The sequence below is a fragment of the Acanthochromis polyacanthus genome, chromosome 18 (assembly GCF_021347895.1).
Source record: "Acanthochromis polyacanthus isolate Apoly-LR-REF ecotype Palm Island chromosome 18, KAUST_Apoly_ChrSc, whole genome shotgun sequence".
NCBI classification, from domain to species: domain Eukaryota; kingdom Metazoa; phylum Chordata; class Actinopteri; family Pomacentridae; genus Acanthochromis; species Acanthochromis polyacanthus.
The window spans coordinates 31,824,164-31,840,065 of record NC_067130.1 but is presented as its reverse complement, the minus strand read 5'-3'; the positions used below and the strand labels follow the sequence as shown (position 1 = coordinate 31,840,065).

The 15,902-nt window shown below is 37.7% G+C and overlaps 2 protein-coding genes across 2 annotated transcripts in view; one reads left to right on the top strand and one right to left on the bottom strand.

Annotated features, from left to right (window-relative positions):
* txnl1 (thioredoxin-like 1) overlaps positions 1–7,696 on the bottom strand; it is a 76,594-nt gene extending 68,898 nt beyond the window's left edge. Inside the window, exons 1-7 of the mRNA XM_051938873.1 lie at positions 7,410–7,696; positions 5,626–5,722; positions 4,998–5,171; positions 4,584–4,706; positions 3,632–3,701; positions 3,367–3,539; positions 3–107 (exon numbers count right to left, since the gene is read on the bottom strand). Coding sequence (XP_051794833.1) covers positions 3–107; positions 3,367–3,539; positions 3,632–3,701; positions 4,584–4,706; positions 4,998–5,171; positions 5,626–5,722; positions 7,410–7,507 — 840 coding nt within the window. The 5' untranslated portion in view covers positions 7,508–7,696. The remainder of the gene's footprint in view (positions 1–2; positions 108–3,366; positions 3,540–3,631; positions 3,702–4,583; positions 4,707–4,997; positions 5,172–5,625; positions 5,723–7,409) is intronic.
* Positions 7,697–8,857: 1,161 nt separating this feature from the next.
* atp8b1 (ATPase phospholipid transporting 8B1) overlaps positions 8,858–15,902 on the top strand; it is a 50,079-nt gene continuing 43,034 nt past the window's right edge. Inside the window, exon 1 of the mRNA XM_051938874.1 lies at positions 8,858–9,563. The gene's annotated coding sequence lies outside the window, so the exon portion shown is untranslated. The remainder of the gene's footprint in view (positions 9,564–15,902) is intronic.

Genomic DNA, 15,902 nt, shown 5'->3' with positions numbered 1-15,902 from the left:
ACCCTCTTGAAGTCGTTCATGTTGGTGGCCTGGACTGGAGTCCCGATGAACGTCAGGTAGTTGATTTTTGTCGTCTCCTCGTCTCCCTGGTTCGATTTAATGAACAACTGGTGGCAAGAAAAAAAACAACAAAATCAAAGTAAACCAGCGACAAAACATCTCTTCTGGCTGGTTCTGCACCCAAAAAGTTGGTACAAACGTTGAGCTACGACGTCTTCAACCTCCTCTGTTGGGTCACTGAGTTGTGTGTACTCAGAGGTGTACCTCAAAATAAATCTACTACAGCCCTTCAAAGCTTCCTAAAAGTACACTATGCAAGATTTTAAACATTAGCAGCAAAGAAGCAGCTCTTAGAAAAAGGTTTAGTTCAGTCATGGAGTCATTAGCAGAGAATAAAGTCACGTTTCCTCATGTTGTAACTCCACTATCTGTAGTACTCTATGCAGTACTTGTTGTATTGTTCATCAGTATGTGTAGTACTGACAAAGTTGTCTGTATATTTAGCTTAGATACTGTCTGCAGTAGTAGTAGTATTTTAGTGTTGTCTGTAGTATCTCTAGATTTTTTTAGTGGTTTATGCAGTATCTGTAACACTGTCTGCAGTACGTGCTGTACTGTCTGTAGTAAGTGTAGTACAGTGTCTGTGGTACCGTATGTCCAATCAGAAGTATCCTCAGCACTGTCTGCAGTATCTGTAGTACTGTTTGTAGTATGTGTAGTACTGTTTGCACAATCTACAGTATGTGTAGTAGTGTCTGTAGTATGTGTAGTACTCTATGCAGTATGTGTAGTACTCTATGCAGTATGTGTAGTACCATCTGCAGTATGTACAGTACTGTCTGTAGTCCCTGTAGTATTGTCTACAGCAGTGGTCAGCAATTGGCGGCCCGCGGGCCAAAACTGGCCCGTCAGGAATAATATCTGGCCCGCCAGATGATTTTGAAAATTTGATTTTCTTTTTTCAATGTTTGAAATTATTAAAAATGAAGAATCGATCGCACCCATATACTGTGTTTCCACCCACTGGCTCCAGGAGGTAGTGCTAGTTCAGAGCTTAGTTGGTTCATTCTAAAAACCAGTTTGCGTTTCCACTGGCACGGAGCCAAGCCAGTCCGTCACCGCAACACCAAACTCTCGTGGTCGGCTGCTGCCGGGCATTTCCGCGTTCGCGCTACTGGTCGGACACGGTTGTACCAGCATGATTTCACTGAGCAACAGTGTGTGCAAAACGTGTGTGTGTCTCGGGAGTCATTTTTAATACATCTGTGATCAGAATTGAGACGTGTGTCCCAAGCAGCGGCGATCAGCTGTAGAAGCTCCGCTGCTCGCGGTATCGCCCCCCCCCTCCCGCTTGCAGCATCGGAGCGCACCCCCCCTCAGGTTGGCCCGCTGTTCAATTGTTTACACAAATTTTGGCCTGAAGCCACATCCAATTGCCGACCCCTGGTCTACAGTATCTGCAGTATCTTTTGTGCTGTCTGCAGTATGTGTAGTACCATCTGTAGTATGTATAGTACTCTATGTACACACGTGGACAAAATTGTTGGTACCCCTCAGTTAAAGAAGGAAAAACCCACAATTCTCACTGAAATCACTTGAAACTCACAAAAGTAACAATAAATAAAAATTTATTGAAAATTAAATAATCAAAAACAGCCATTACTTTTGAATTGTTGATTAACATAATTATTTAAAAAACAAACTAATGAAACAGGCCTGGACAAAAATGATGGTACCTCTATAAAAGATTGAAAACTATTTGACCAGAGTGACATGATTAACTCAGGTGTGTCATTTAATTGACATCACAGGTGTTTCCAAACTCATAATCAGTCAGTCTGCCTATTTAAAGGGAGACAAGTAGTCACCCTGCTGTTTGGTGAAAAGGTGTGTACCACACTGAACATGGACAACAGAAAGCGAAGGAGAGAATTGTCCCAGGACATCCGAAAAAAAATGATAGACAAACATCTTAAAGGTAAAGGCTATAAGACCATCTCTAAACAGCTTGAAGTTCCTGTGACAACAGTGGCTCATATTATTCAGAAGTTCAAGACCCACGGGACAGTAGCCAACCTCCCTGGACGTGGCCGCAAGAGGAAAATTGATGACAAATTGAAGAGACGGATCATTGGAATTGTATCCAAAGAGCCCAGAGCAACCTCCAAAGAAATTAAAGGTGAACTCCAAGGCCAAGGTACATCAGTGTCAGATCGCACCATTCGTCGTTGTTTGAGCCAAAGTGGACTTCATGGGAGACGACCAAGGAGGACACCACTGCTGAAAAAAACTCATAAAAAAGCCAGACTGGAATTTGCAAAAAATGCATGTTGACAAGCCACAAAGCTTCTGGGAGAATGTCCTTTGGACAGATGAGACCAAACTGGAGCTTTTTGGTAAGGCACATCAACTCTATGTTCGTAGACTCAAAAACCAAGCATACGAAGAAAAGAACACTGTCCCTACGGTGAAACATGGAGGAGGCTCAGTAATGTTTTGGGGCTGCTTTGCTGCATCTGGCACAGGGTGTCTTGAAAGTGTGCAAGGTACGATGAAATCTGAAGACTATCAAGGCATTCTGGAGAGAAATGTGCTGCCTAGTGTCAGAAAGCTTGGTCTCAGTCGCAGGTCATGGGTCTTCCAACAGGACAACCATCCAAAACACACAGCCAAAAACACCCAAGAATGGCTGAGAGAAAAGCGTTGGACTATTCTAAAGTGGCCTTCTATGAGCCCAGATCTGAATCCCATTGAACATATGTGGAAGGAGCTGAAACATGCCATTTGGAGAAGACACCCATCAAACCTGAGACAACTGGAGCTGTTTGCTCATGAGGAGTGGGCCAAAATACCTGTTGACAGCTGCAGAACGCTCATTGACAAATACAGAAATCGTTTAATTGCAGTGATTGCCTCAAAAGGTTGTGCAACAAAATATTAAGTTATGGGTACCATCATTTTTGTCCAGCCCTATTTCATTAGTTTGTTTTTTTAAATAATTATGTTAATCAACAATTCAAAAGTAATGGCTGATTTTGATTATTTAATTTTCAATAAATTTTTATTTATTGTTACTTTTGTGAGTTTCAAGTGATTTCAGTGAGAATTGTGGGTTTTTCCTTCTTTAACTGAGGGGTACCAACAATTTTGTCCACGTGTGTAGTACTGTCAGTATGTGTGCATGTGATTCCCTCCCGTTGAAACTGTCATCCTCCATTATTTCACCTCATTTATTTCAACTTATTTGCTTATAAACAGTAAAAATAGGTTGATGGATCAGATCTTCTTCTTGACCTTTTTAAATATTCGTTAAAAGACACTAAAAACTAGTTTATTAATCAGCTGTTTGAGTTTGTAAATGTTTACCGTGACACTCTGTACGTTCTGAAACTTGACGTAGCGCAGAGGAATCAGTCCGTCGTCTTTGTAGTCGTCCTCTGACAGCTCCAGAGCCTGAGTGGCTTCGCTTCGCTCGGCGTCGTCGAAACCCATCGACCGAGGGAGGTTGATGAACACTTTCACCACCTTCGGGGCTTGAGCTGACGGAAAAAAAAAAAAAAGAAAGAAGTAGTGATGAGAAAACCGTAGATTTTTACTGCGTCTCGTTCAGATTCATTGGAATAAAACTCACCGAAGTCTGAGGACTGTAGCTTCATAGAGAAGAGCTTCACCGGCTGGTTGAAGGCGATCGTGATCAATAACTGGACCAGATTTAAAGAAAAAATAATAATTCAGGCAAATTAATTTAAACAGAGAATGACAATAAACTAAAACGTGACTAAAACTGTTAGCGGCAGAAGAAAAACTTCATTTCTATCAGAGTCTGAATGTCCTCTGGAACTTTTCTTGGTTGAAAATGAGAAAGTTTTGGATATTTTTTTAATAAATATACAACAATAGAACAAACGTGATGCACTAAATTAAAGAAAACAGGAAGTTCTGCTGACTTTATGCTTCATATTATTAAAAATATCCTCAATCTTCTACTTAATTAAAGAGAAAACCATGTTTGATTTGTTTGAACAAAAGAAATAAACATCTGCATGATGTGTAGTACTCTACGTAGTACGTATAGTACTATGTAGTATGTGTAGCACTGCCTGTATGATGTGTAGTACTGTCAGCAGCATGTGAAGTATGTGTAGTACTGCCTGTAGAATGTGCAATACTGTCTGTAGTACCTGCAGTATCTGTAGTACTACATGTAGTATCTGAAGTATGTATAGCACAGTCTACACTATTTGAAGTACTATCTGCCGTATCTAGTACTGTCTGCAGTATATGTACTATGTTTTATGTTCTGACAATGTGGTGCATGTGACTCCCTCCCACTGAAATAAAATCCTCAATTTTCTACGTAATTTGGGAGAAAATCTTGTCTGACTTCTGTTTCAACGAAAGAAAAAACTGTCAGAACGGAATAAATAAAAACTGCTTGTGACTAGAAATGTACCATGATTTTAAAAATACCGCCTCTCCCTCAACGTTAACAGAAAACACTACCAACACGAGGCATAAAGCATGAATCTAACGGTTGAAAAAGGGGCTGCCGTGTTTTTTTGCAGTAATGAATGAAGTGTCACCTGTTCGTCGCAGTCGGACTCCAGGTAGGACGAGTCTTTGATTAAACAGTTGTCAAATCCACAGTCGTCGCTCTCATTCAGGCACTCACAGCCAGCTTTGTTAACAAAAGGCATCAGGTCCATCTGGAAAACACAAAACCCAACGTAAATCATTTATAACAACGAAACTTATACTGTCTACTATATATGTAGCACTGTCTGCAGTATCTTTAGTATTGTATGCTGTATCTGTAGCACTATTTGTAGTATTATTTGTAGTACTGTCTGTAGTTATCTTTCCTGATGAGAAGTTCCAGAAAGCTGAAGAATATTTCATAAACTGTAACATTATTTGTCTTTAAATGTTTTTGCCAGAAGATAAAATCTAACAAACGTGTACTTCAAGCCCAGGAACTCGTACTGCTGTGTACTTACGTATCCTTTAGGAATGTCCGAGTCCTCGCTGTTTCCCGGGTCGTTCTCTGTGTGCTGTCTGATCTTCTCCTCCAGACCTGCGGGGTCGGCTCCCTGGTACTGATCCACTCGGACCCGGTTCCGGAAGAACTGGAAGGTCGGTGTGGCGGTGATGTTGTTGGCTGCTGACGTCGCCTAGGAAACGGAGAGAGACAATCGGTAAAAATGGACCTTTAATGCAAAAATCCTGTCCGGTAGCCGCCTCACTTCCTGTTGGATTCGAGAGGATTTCAAAATAAAAGCAAAAGCTGAAAATATCTTGAATTTTCTCTTATTTAACACCCCCCCAAAAAAAAATTCTGTAAAAAAATCCCCCAAATTTCTGAAAATTTGCAAAACCTTCAGGAAGAAAATTCCAATAATTCCTTGAAAGTTTTATTTTAAAAATCCCCTAAATTTGGCAAGAAAATTCTTATAAATTAAAAAAAAAAAGTATAATTCTTCCAAAAAATCCTAAAAATATATAAAATGGTTACATATATATCAGTAAAACTTCTGATATTTTCTTTAATAACATTCAGAAAAAAAACAACCAAAAAAAAAATTTGGTTGATTTTTACAACCAAAAAAAAACCAATCTCTAACTCACCGGACAGACATGAACGTCTACTTCGAGGAAGACGACCTGTGGGTATTTATTACTCAATGTGTTGAAGATCGGAGCCATTCTGATGCAGGGCTGACACCTACGAAGAGACAGGAGAGTCTGTTAGTGAGATACTAAGGCCTTACAGGTAGTATTTAAACGGTTCTACAGTTAATTAACAACCTCTTAGTACATCGTAGTGAAGTAAATGAGCTAAACCAAGGGTGTCAAACATGCGGTCCTGCAGAGGGTCCAATCCGGCCCTCAAAGTGTAAAAATTCCAGAGAAGACATGAACTGCAGATTGTAAACTAGTAAAATTATCAATTTAAAATCATTTCTAGACCCTGACAAGTTGTTTGGATCATGAAGTAAAATACTAGATTGTTCTTTTGTCATTTTGTGTCTCATTTTTGTAATATTTTGTCTTGTTTTTGTTGTTTTTTGACCGACTTGTCATTTTTGGCACTTCCTAATTTTTGTTTTGCTTTGTTTTGTTTCTTATTTTTTGTTGTTTTCTTTCTCGCTTTTGCCATTTTGTGTCTCATTTTTGTAATACTTTGTCTTGTTTTTGTCGACTGTCTCACATTTTTTGTTGTTTTGCGTTTCCTTTTTGTCTTGTCATTTTGTTTTTCTTTATTAGTTATTTTGTGCCTTTTGTCTCGCTTGTGTTTGTCTATTTTTTGTCACTTTGTTTGGCACTTTTGTCATTTTTTGGTCTCGTATTTTTGTCTTTTGTGTCGCTTTGCAAATTTTTTGTCTCTTTTTTGTTTTGTGTCGTTTGTCTCATTTCTTGTCGTTTTTTTATCTTGCTCTAGTCATTTTGTGTTTCCTTTTAGTCACACTTACAAGACACAAAACGATGAATAAAACAAGATGATAAAAATAAGACAAAAAACACAAGCAAGACAAAAAATGACAAAAACAAGAAACAAAACATCAAAAACGTGAGAGAAATGACAAAAGTCAGACAAAAAACAACAAAAACAAGACAAAATATTACAAAAAATAGACACAAAATGACAAAAGAACAATGAGCAATCTGGCATTTTACTTTATGATCAAAACAACTTGTCATGGTCTAGAAATAATTTTAAATTTACAGGTTTACATTACTGATAACTGGTACTGATGTCGGCCCACCCCAAGTTCAATTGAGTGTAAAATGCTAAACTAAGGCTTTAAACTAATGACAGCTTTGATTAACATCTATTGTAGCTAACAAAACCTCAAGATTACATTGTAAGACTGCTTAATTACTCTAAACAACACATTAATACAAAATACACAGGTTATTGACATTGCTGTTGAGCTAACAAGTAAACCGAGTTTATTTTATTCTTTTAAAACTAATATTAATTTGCTGTCATTTAATCAAAAGACTGCAGACAATGAAAATCTTCCTAACAAGTAACTTCCAATCACAGTGTTAAGATTTGCTGTTTATCTTTAAATTAGCAGTCTTTCTATTACTTTAGCTGTAAATAATTACAGAGTAGAGATGATAGCACCTTCTGGATTCAATGAAAAAACACAGAATTAAATCGTACGACACCACAACAGCCCAGTTACTGTAATACTGCTATGTCATTGTAAGCAGCACGGCTAGGTAGCTAACGCATGCTAACGGTAGCATGCTAACCAGGTGCTCCTAGCAGTGAAAGCGACCAAAAAATATTAACATCCACCTCATGTCAGCTCCTTAAACCAGTTTAACTACAAACTGTTGGTGTTTCTACGCCCTGTGTCGGAAGGAGCCCCGCTAGCGGTGCGGTTCGGCGAGCTTACGAGGCCATTGTGAACTTCACCACGGCGAGTCTGGAGCCGGCGGCCGCAAGCTCCGGCTGGAAGTCCGGGTCGCTCCCGATTACTTTAACACCGACCATGGTGCAGATAGCGGCGGAGAGAGTGAGCTGGACACCCGGGCGATGTTCGGGGCAGGACACGGAGCCACCTAATAAATGGTAAAGTGTTTTGTTTTTAGCTTTCTGTCAGTAAATTAGCTGACTAGCTGTCCGGCTCTGAGACACACTGCAGTCACTGTGAGCGGAGCCAGGAAGCGGACTTCTGATTGGTCAATGCTCAGCCGGAAGGGCGGGGCTTGTCTTCTTCTTCGTCTGAGAATCTCGGCAACTTCCAGGTGTTTTTACTGCCTCCACCGGGCAGAAGAGAGAAAACTGAAATTCTTATTCGTAGGAAATAAACAAGTTTCTTTGTGTTAATTATATTTACAAAATAGGAAATTATTTGACACACAGACTTTTTAAATAATAATAATAATAATAATAATTATTATTATTATTATTATTGTTTTAGTTTTGATATTTCAATGAATTTATATTAGAGGCTTCAAAAGAGGAAAAAATGTCCGAAAGACACAAACGCTCTTTCCAAACTCTTAAAAAGTCATAAATATAGACATAACAGTAACAAGGTTGAGAGTTTCAGCTTTAAACCTCCACATGGTGGCGCTGCCGAGCTGCTGCTGGATCTTTATCCAATAATAATGTCTCAAACTCACTTTAAAATTCAATAAAAATAATGAAAATCTCATTTTCATAATCAGGCTTTTTAATTTTTGTCTTTCTTTAAGGCAGTTTGAACATAAATTTATGTTTCTACCAGAATGAGCTACTTTTTAAATCAGTAATATTGCAATTTTTAAGGCAAGGCAATTTTATTTGTATTGCACATTTCATGTAACAGTGACAGTCCAATGTGCATTACAGTAAAGGCATATATACATTCAAAAACAAAATAAAAACAGGGGTTTAATAGAAAAACTACGTCCAAAAGCAACATTCAATTGTTTTATTATTCTTATATTTTAAATTATGTTTTAATTAGAATTGTTTTAAAATGGTTTAAAAGAAAAAAAGATCACCCTAAAGCTATTTTTCTCAATTTTCCTTCATTACTAGAGACATGATGCTCTTTACACATCATTAAAAAGTCAGAAATATTGTCAAAAACATTAAAAATGCTTAATTTTTATGGCACATAACCAATAATCAGATTAAAACCAGATTAATCATCTCATGTTATCATTTATTATACCCAAAGAACCACATTCTATCACATTAATTTGCCATTTCAGTTAATTTATCAGTAATTTATGAGCGTAAAAGCAACATTTGTATTCTAGTGGAATTTAAATTCACGTGTTTTCATCTTTTTATACTTTTAAATGATGTTCTCAATAAAGTTACTGTCGTTTGTTAAAAGGCATTTCCTAAAAGACTTGTTTTAAAGTCTAGATTATTCTCCTCTACTTTGTTTCTTCTCCATATTACCCTTGTTTCAATGGTTTTACTCTCTTTTTTCTTTGTTTTTTAGAATACATATTGGCATTTTTCTTTCATTTTTTGTGCGTTTATTATTTTATTAATATCAGCTGGTGTTTATTGTGTGAATTTGTTATTGGAAAGCTGTCTATTTTGACTTTTATGTCTGTTTTCTTCCATTTTCTTCATTTCTTTGGTCTTTTTTTGGATTATTTTCAACACTTGTCTTATTTTTTGGCCCCTTGTTATAAAAGATTTGAAATAAATAACGTTATTGTTATTATATTGTTTATTTTAATAAAAATTTGCTCTTTTTTGACTAATAAAACTGCACTGAGCTGTCTGACAGCAGCAGGATCCGCCTCCAAGCACCACCTGGTTTAATTAAGAATTCAATTACTCACCTTCACTTGCGGCCTCCCTCACGTGACCGAGACACCTCCGTCTGCCCCCGAATGCCACGCGTACCTCTCCCCCGTCCGGGTGTTTGTTGCGTTTGAGGCCGGACGGGTCGAACCGGTCCGGCGGGTCTGAGGCGGCGGGGAACAGGGCGGGGAGCGGCCGCCGGAGAGACTCCACAAGCCGGAAGAGCAGCACAACATGGTGCGGTGACGCCGAGCGACGACCGGAGGAGCCTTCAAACGTTCAACTGCACAAAGTAAGTCCTAAAAACACACACAGCCGTGAAATGTCACTTTATCTGCTTTAATGTGAGGAGTTTTCGATGTTTTTCTGCGTTTATACCAAATTAAGCGGCTCCAGAGTCTCACCTGGGCGGCTGCTGCTCACCTGTCCTCCACAGAAACGGATCCACCTGGAACCTGGTTTAAAAAAAATACTAAGAGCTGCTTCAGAATAATCACTTTACACACATTTGTGTACAAATACTGCCAGAAATCTTTGATATTTTATGCTTTTCATAGTAAAATCCTTCAAGGTTCTTTAAAAAAACGTCCCAAAAGCTGCAAATTTCTGTCATCAAAGAGAAAATGACATGATAGGAAGGACATTCAGATGTGTTTATGCTTTTAAAATGCATTTTATTCTTCTGGCATCATTTGTTTGTCTATATTTGCTGCAGTTTTCCATTTCTGTAATATGATTATTCACTTTGTGGCCGTTTTGGGTTAAATTTTAGTCGTCTTATGGCATTTTGCGTCTCAGTTTTGGTCATTCTCCGTCTCTTTGCTGTTATTTTTCCATTTCTTTCAGATGTTTAGTCATTTTGTGGTGGTTTTCAGTCGTTTACTGCAATTTTGGGTCTAATTTTAGACATTTCTTGTAATTTTCCTGTCTTTCTGTGTCTCAATTTTGGTCATTCTCCATCCATTTCTTAAGATGTTTTGTCTTATTTCTGTCATTATGTTACAATTCTATGTCACAGATTGATCATTTTCTGGTTGTTTCATGTCTCAGTTTTGTTATTTTCCACGTTTTTGCTGTCATTTAAAATTTCCTTAGGGTGTTTTGTCACTTTGTGACCGTTTTCTGTCCGTTTGTCTCATTTTGATCGTTTTCTGGCGTTTTGATCTTTGTCTGTCTCAATTGAGTCGTTTTCAATGTCTTTGTTGTTGTTTCCCTTTTTTTTCTGACATTGAGGTAATTTTCTGTCATTTAATGATAGTTTTGTGTCTCGGTTTGGTCCTTTCCATCTCTTTCCCCTGTACAAACAGTACACCTGAGTCTAATTGTGTTGGAATTGTTTCCACATTTCTAGTTTGTCCTCATTTTCTGTCACTTCGTGATCATTTTCTGTCCGTTTGCTGGAGTTTTGGGTCTCATTTTAGTCATTTTGTGTCATTTTAGAAGTGTTCTGTCATTTTTTTGTAGTGATGTTGGATCTCAAATTGGTGTTTGCATCTCTTTTTTTGTCGTACATTTCTCGTAGATGTTTTGTCACTTTGTGGTAGTTTTCTGTCCCTTTATGGTCATTTTGGTCATTTTCCTTGTCTTTTGTTGTTTTCTCTCTAAAACCTCATAAAACAGCCATTTTTATTCAAATTATGTCTGAATTGTTTCTGGGTTTGTAGTTTGTGTGGTCCCAAAGAACGTGACCTTCACAACCTTCATGTTAATTAAAATTATGGGTATTAAACATCAATATTGTCATGATACTGGTCGGATTGTGTCCATGGAAGCAGGTAATAAAACCTGTCAGGCACTAAAAGTTTGTATAGTCTTGATATAAAACCCCAAATCTGCAGATGTTACTGTGTAGAGTTTGTTTTGCTTTTAAAATGATCATTTTTGAATCCACACTCTAACTTGAGGCTTGTATCGACACTGAATGAATCATCGGCCGTCGTAGCAGCGCTGTAGCTCATACAGAACATATTTACTTAACACCATTGATGTTGCACCAGGATGACTCAGGGAAAATCAACTGCGATTTAAAAAGAAGAAACGGGCCGCTCCACATCAGCATCAGTGTTTGCAGCTCTATTTTGGGAGAGAGATTGTTTCCTGCGGAGGCTCAGATGTAGAAATGTTGATAGAAACCAGCTTCTGTTGCATCTCTTGTGATCACTTTTGCATTGTTTTGCATGACTTTCGTGTTATGCGAAGAAATATTTGTCCTGCGTTGTGACGTCTGATGCAAATTCCTAAGGATGGAGGCGTCCTCGTGAAATGTGACAAACTGGAGCGCCTAAATGTTCCCCAGTTATACAGAAAATACGTGTTTGTGTTGAATGTTCTGTAGCTGTATTAAGACATCGAGGCCTCCACTGTGGGTAAAAACGTCATGAAACAGGATAGAGGCGTAGAAAAATTCAACAGATACTTTATATTTCTTGTAATTTACTCAGTGACGTTACTCTTTCAGAACTCTGAAGTTGATTTAAACGCTATTAGGGCGAGTTTGTGTTGGCTGATCCAGTCAACATCATCAGGAACCTGCTGCTCGATCATCTCTGATTTTTGTCATAAACAATGAATGTTTAAAATTGTATCAATAAAGTTTTAATGTTGATATTGGGTAAATATAAAAGTACACATGTTCTCAAAAGTCATGTTTAGGAGCTTGGATGAAACTATCCATCAATATTGTAGTTTTTCTTTGCTAAAACTTGTCAAATCTACTCGAGGGTTGAGCATAAGTACGTTTTTTCTGACCAAGTATTTCATATTTATTCTGCATGTTTAGTTTTGTGTTATTGTGACCTGCAGCTACACGTGGTTCACAAAATGTCAATAGTTGACTTCTGGATTATCCGTTTTTTTGTTTGTTTTTTTTGTTCATTTGAGCTCAAAGATGGAACTTTTCATGACAGCTTCATTTATTTATTTGTTTATTTTACATTTTAACACATCAGTAATCAGATTATTTTGTCAACTTGTCCAATATTACAGATTCTGAATCAGCGACATGATGAGAAATAAGAGGAAATTTCAGATCTTTATCTTTAATACTTCCTCAGATATTGTCATTCAGACTCAAATTTACATGTGAGAAAAAACCTGTTCAAAGTGGATCGACAGACAGATTTTTGTTTTTACGGCATCTCGTAAAGTATTTGATGCATCAAGCTAACCTTTCATAAATATCTTTATAGATATCTCTATTTAATGCTGTAAAAAAATCAGGGAAATCGGAGATAATTGAGCAGAAATTGCTGATTTAATATTAATTTTTTTTCAGCTGATTTACTTAAAGTTTTTGTAAAAATGTCTGTTTTTGTAGTTTTGGCCTGTTCAAAGTAAAAATTTTGCACTAGAAGAAGAAATGAAATATTGCACATAAAATTCAAAACAGTGCACATAAAATTCAAAACATTTCTCATTATACTCAAACTAATGTTGCACAAACTATTGAGAGAAGTTTTTTTTGCAGATGACATTGTTTTTTATTGTTCAGATTTGAGTGGTTCAATCCTGCAGAAAAGTATTTACAAACTTCTTGCAGCTGCTTCTGGTTTAACAGACGTTAAATATCTGAGAGATTTAGTTTAAAACATGACTGAGTAATTACATAAACCTTTCAGCCTGTAGGTCGTAATTCGGGGCCCAGAATCCTCCTAGAACCTTAACCCGAGGCTGCTGTCATGTCTGAATGCTGCAGGACTCGATATTTTCCCATAACAAGCCGTGAACCTCGTCTTCAGCACATGAAGGAGCTTTGAAACCTTTTGATTATGGAAATGTCCGACTCCTTATGGAAATGTCCGACCTTCAGGTCACAGATGGGGAATTTGAATCGTGATGCAAGATTCAAATGGATCTGAGGCTTGTTTAGGGCCAAAGAGTCACGGCAGCTGACTTAAAGTTTCCATTAGAGGGACGTGTCAGCTTTTACTTTTCTGGTTGATTTGTGTTTCAGTTTTCTCATTTTCCATGTATTTGTTGTTGTTTCCTATTTCTTTAAGACGTTTTGTGGCCATTTTGTCTCATTGAAGTAGTTTTGGTCATTTTGTGGTTGTTTTGTGTCTGGTGGTTATTTTCCATGTATTTGTTGTTTTTATCAGTTTCTTTAAGATGTATAGTCACTTTGTGGTGGTTTTCTCTCGATTTGCTGTAGTTTTGCGTCTAATTTTAGGTTTCTGTTTTGTGTTTCTAATTTTGGTCCTTTTCCAACATTTTGTGTCATTTCCATGTCTTTAATATTGTTTCCCCTTTTTTAAAAACATGTTGGTTTTTTGCCACAGTGTGGTCAGTTTGTCTCATTTTGGTCATTTTCTCTTTGTTTTGTGTCTCATATTCTTCCTTTCCATCTCTTTGTCATTGTTTTACATTTCTTTAAGATGTTTTGTCACCTTGTGGTGGTTTTCTGTCTGTGTCTAATTTTGGTCGTTTTCTTTCACTTTGTTGTTTTGTGTGTCTCTTTTTGGCTACTTCCCATATAGTTGTCATCATTCTACATTTCTTGAAGGTGTTTTGTCGCTGTGATGATGAACACAAAAACTAACAAAGCAGGTATAAAAGCATAAAACAGGTAATCATTAAAATAAATCATGTATAATCTTAACACCATTTAAATCTCCAAATCCGATCCACTGAACCAGAATTTCTTCCTAGAAATAACTAGAGGAAAATGTAGCTTTGTTGTCTTTCATAAGTCGACCTCTTCAGACTAAAACTCGAAACATTAAATCTTTATTTTTGTTTGTAGTATCACTATAAGCTGCTGTCAACCGAAAGAGTTGAGTTTCTGATTTCATTAAAAATGGAGGCAACTGAGCTGAAAATTTATTTTCACATTCATTAGTTTGTTGTAGAGCAAGAAAAACGATTTTAAGAAGCTAAATCTTCCCAGTGAAGCTGATAATTAAATCCACTGGCTGCTTTCACTCATGCCTTGATGCCTCTACGCACCTTTTATCGCCTGTTTTCCACGAGAGGTTTGAGCTCAGTCAGTCATAAAAAAACATCAAATCAACATAAGCAAATCATCCAGTCAAATGCTATTTGACTGGATGATTTTAGAGCTTGTTGTTTTGAGGCGTTGGTCGTTCCGCTGTGACTGAATTAAAGCATTGTTCCTGCTGCTGCAGCGTCTCAGCGGACCAACCGATGGTGTGTTTATGGGAGTCATTGTCTGGACTCCAGCTGAGTAAAAATACAGAAGAACACCATTAACCTTTATGAGACTCCATAAACAGCAATTAAACAAACACACACAGAGCCAAACGGTGGTGGGTTAGTTTATTAGATCTGTCAGTTATAAACACGCACATAAGTGACAAACGTAGCTGCCAGTTTTATCCATAAAAATAAAAGAACTGAAACGTTAATACTGAGAAAATATGCATACAACAATGCTAATATTTGCATAAATTTGTCAATTTCCATCTCAGTTTGTTTCTTTTGGTTTCCATCCACAAACTTCAGGTTTATCTTTGACTCCTTTGGGCAGAATTGGTTCATTTGAACTAAATTTGTCGTCTGTTCGACTCAGACCTGTTTCTTCAGGATCTTGATGGTTTAAGTCAGGACATTGGGGAGACCAGTCTAGAACCTTCATTCTATCCTGATGGAACCATTTCTTTATCACATCTGATGTGTGTTTGAGCTCATTGTCTTGTTGAAACATCCAACTGTGTCCAAGATCAACCTTCTGCTAATGGTTTTAGGTTTTCCTGGAGAATGTGGAGGTAATCCTCCTCTTAAATTATTCCATTTGCTTTGCAATGATACTGCCACCACCATGCTTGATGGTAGGATTGGTGTTCTTGGGGTTAAAGGCCTTACTTTCTCTCTTTCAAGCATATTCCTGTTCTGTTTTTCTTCCATCTGACCACAGAACTTTCCTCCAGAAGGCCTTTTCTTTGTCCATGGCTGTGTCTGAAATGGCATACTAACGTACTACTCATACTAAGTGTGACGTCAAAATAAGTATGTAGTGCGTTCACATTAGATAGTATGAAAAGATTGAGTACGCGAGAAATACCCGGATGTATACTATTTCCGGAAAATTTTTAAGTATGCGCGGTGACCACACTAGTCATACTCAACCGCCCCATAATGCTTTGCAAGCTATCCACTGAAATGCAAGCCTCCGCGGGATATGTGGCCGGACCGGGGCGATTTTTATTTTATGTGGTTAAGTAGTCATCCTAATCACCCCACAGATTTGAGAAATAGGCGTTTTCTGACCAACGTTTTAAATTTGTCAGACGCCTCACAACGTGCTACTGAATGCTAGCAGCTAGTTGCAGCAGCTCGCTTTGCATACAGAACAAGTAGCAGCTACCTCCAGTAGCCTGCAGCTACAATTGAAATGATTTGCATAATCTGGCTAATAACTGCATGAGGAGTGCCGGCTTGAAATTGCCACATTAATTATGCGACTGTTTGTTAGCTTAAAATCGACCTGAAGCCGGCATTCAGCCAAGATATTTGACAGCCGTACTTTTTGTCGTCGGAGGTTTGAAATGCATTATGGGAAACGTAGTAGTATACTACAGTGTGAACGGTTGGCATTCTAATCATACTTATATTACGTAGTATACAGTATATACTCATTGAGAATGTAGTATGTAGTAAGTTAGTATGCGATTTC